Consider the following 526-nt stretch of genomic DNA (forward strand, 5'->3'; position numbering starts at 1 on the left):
TATATATATATATATACATATATACACATACACATAGAGCGAGCGAGAGAGAGAGAGACCCATACGGGAGGGAAAAACAGCAACAGCAGCACAGAAGGCAGCACGCATCATTCACTCATGAGGTCAGGCCTGCTCTCACCGTACAATGCACAAAAGTTCTCCCATCCGCCGCGCAGGACGTGTACCACCGGCGATGTCATCCCCTGCACACGCAGCGCAGAAGCAAAACGGTTGGCCCCTTTTGGCCCGCGCACCTGCGAGAGCGCGCAGTGAAACACGATGATCGTCTTGCCCTCCTGCGCCAGTGAGGTAGCGAGTTCGGCGAAGCGCGCCTCCGACTGCGTGGTGGACGGGAAGTGAATAGAGCCGACAATGAAGCCGTCGCCGCGGTCGTCGTCGCGGCAGTCAACAATGGCAACTTTCCCTCCTTTCTCCTCGTCGTCAAGGAGGGTGACAAGTTCTGCGGGATCTATGTACGTGTAGCTGGCCGCCATGCAAACTGTATGTATGCGTGTGTAAGTATACG

General features: G+C 55.5%; 1 protein-coding gene across 1 annotated transcript; it reads right to left on the reverse strand.

Moving 5' to 3' along the window:
• Nucleotides 1–107: 107 nt before the first annotated feature.
• DQ04_03051120 (As/Sb Reductase) lies at nucleotides 108–494 on the reverse strand (the record flags this gene model as incomplete). Its single annotated transcript, XM_009312478.1, has 1 exon — nucleotides 108–494. The coding sequence occupies one exon, from the start codon at nucleotides 492–494 to the stop codon at nucleotides 108–110; it is 387 nt and encodes a 128-aa protein (XP_009310753.1).
• Nucleotides 495–526: the final 32 nt, after the last annotated feature.

The sequence above is a fragment of the Trypanosoma grayi genome, assembly GCF_000691245.1.
Source record: "Trypanosoma grayi strain ANR4 Tgr_305_V1, whole genome shotgun sequence".
Taxonomy (NCBI): domain Eukaryota; phylum Euglenozoa; class Kinetoplastea; order Trypanosomatida; family Trypanosomatidae; genus Trypanosoma; species Trypanosoma grayi.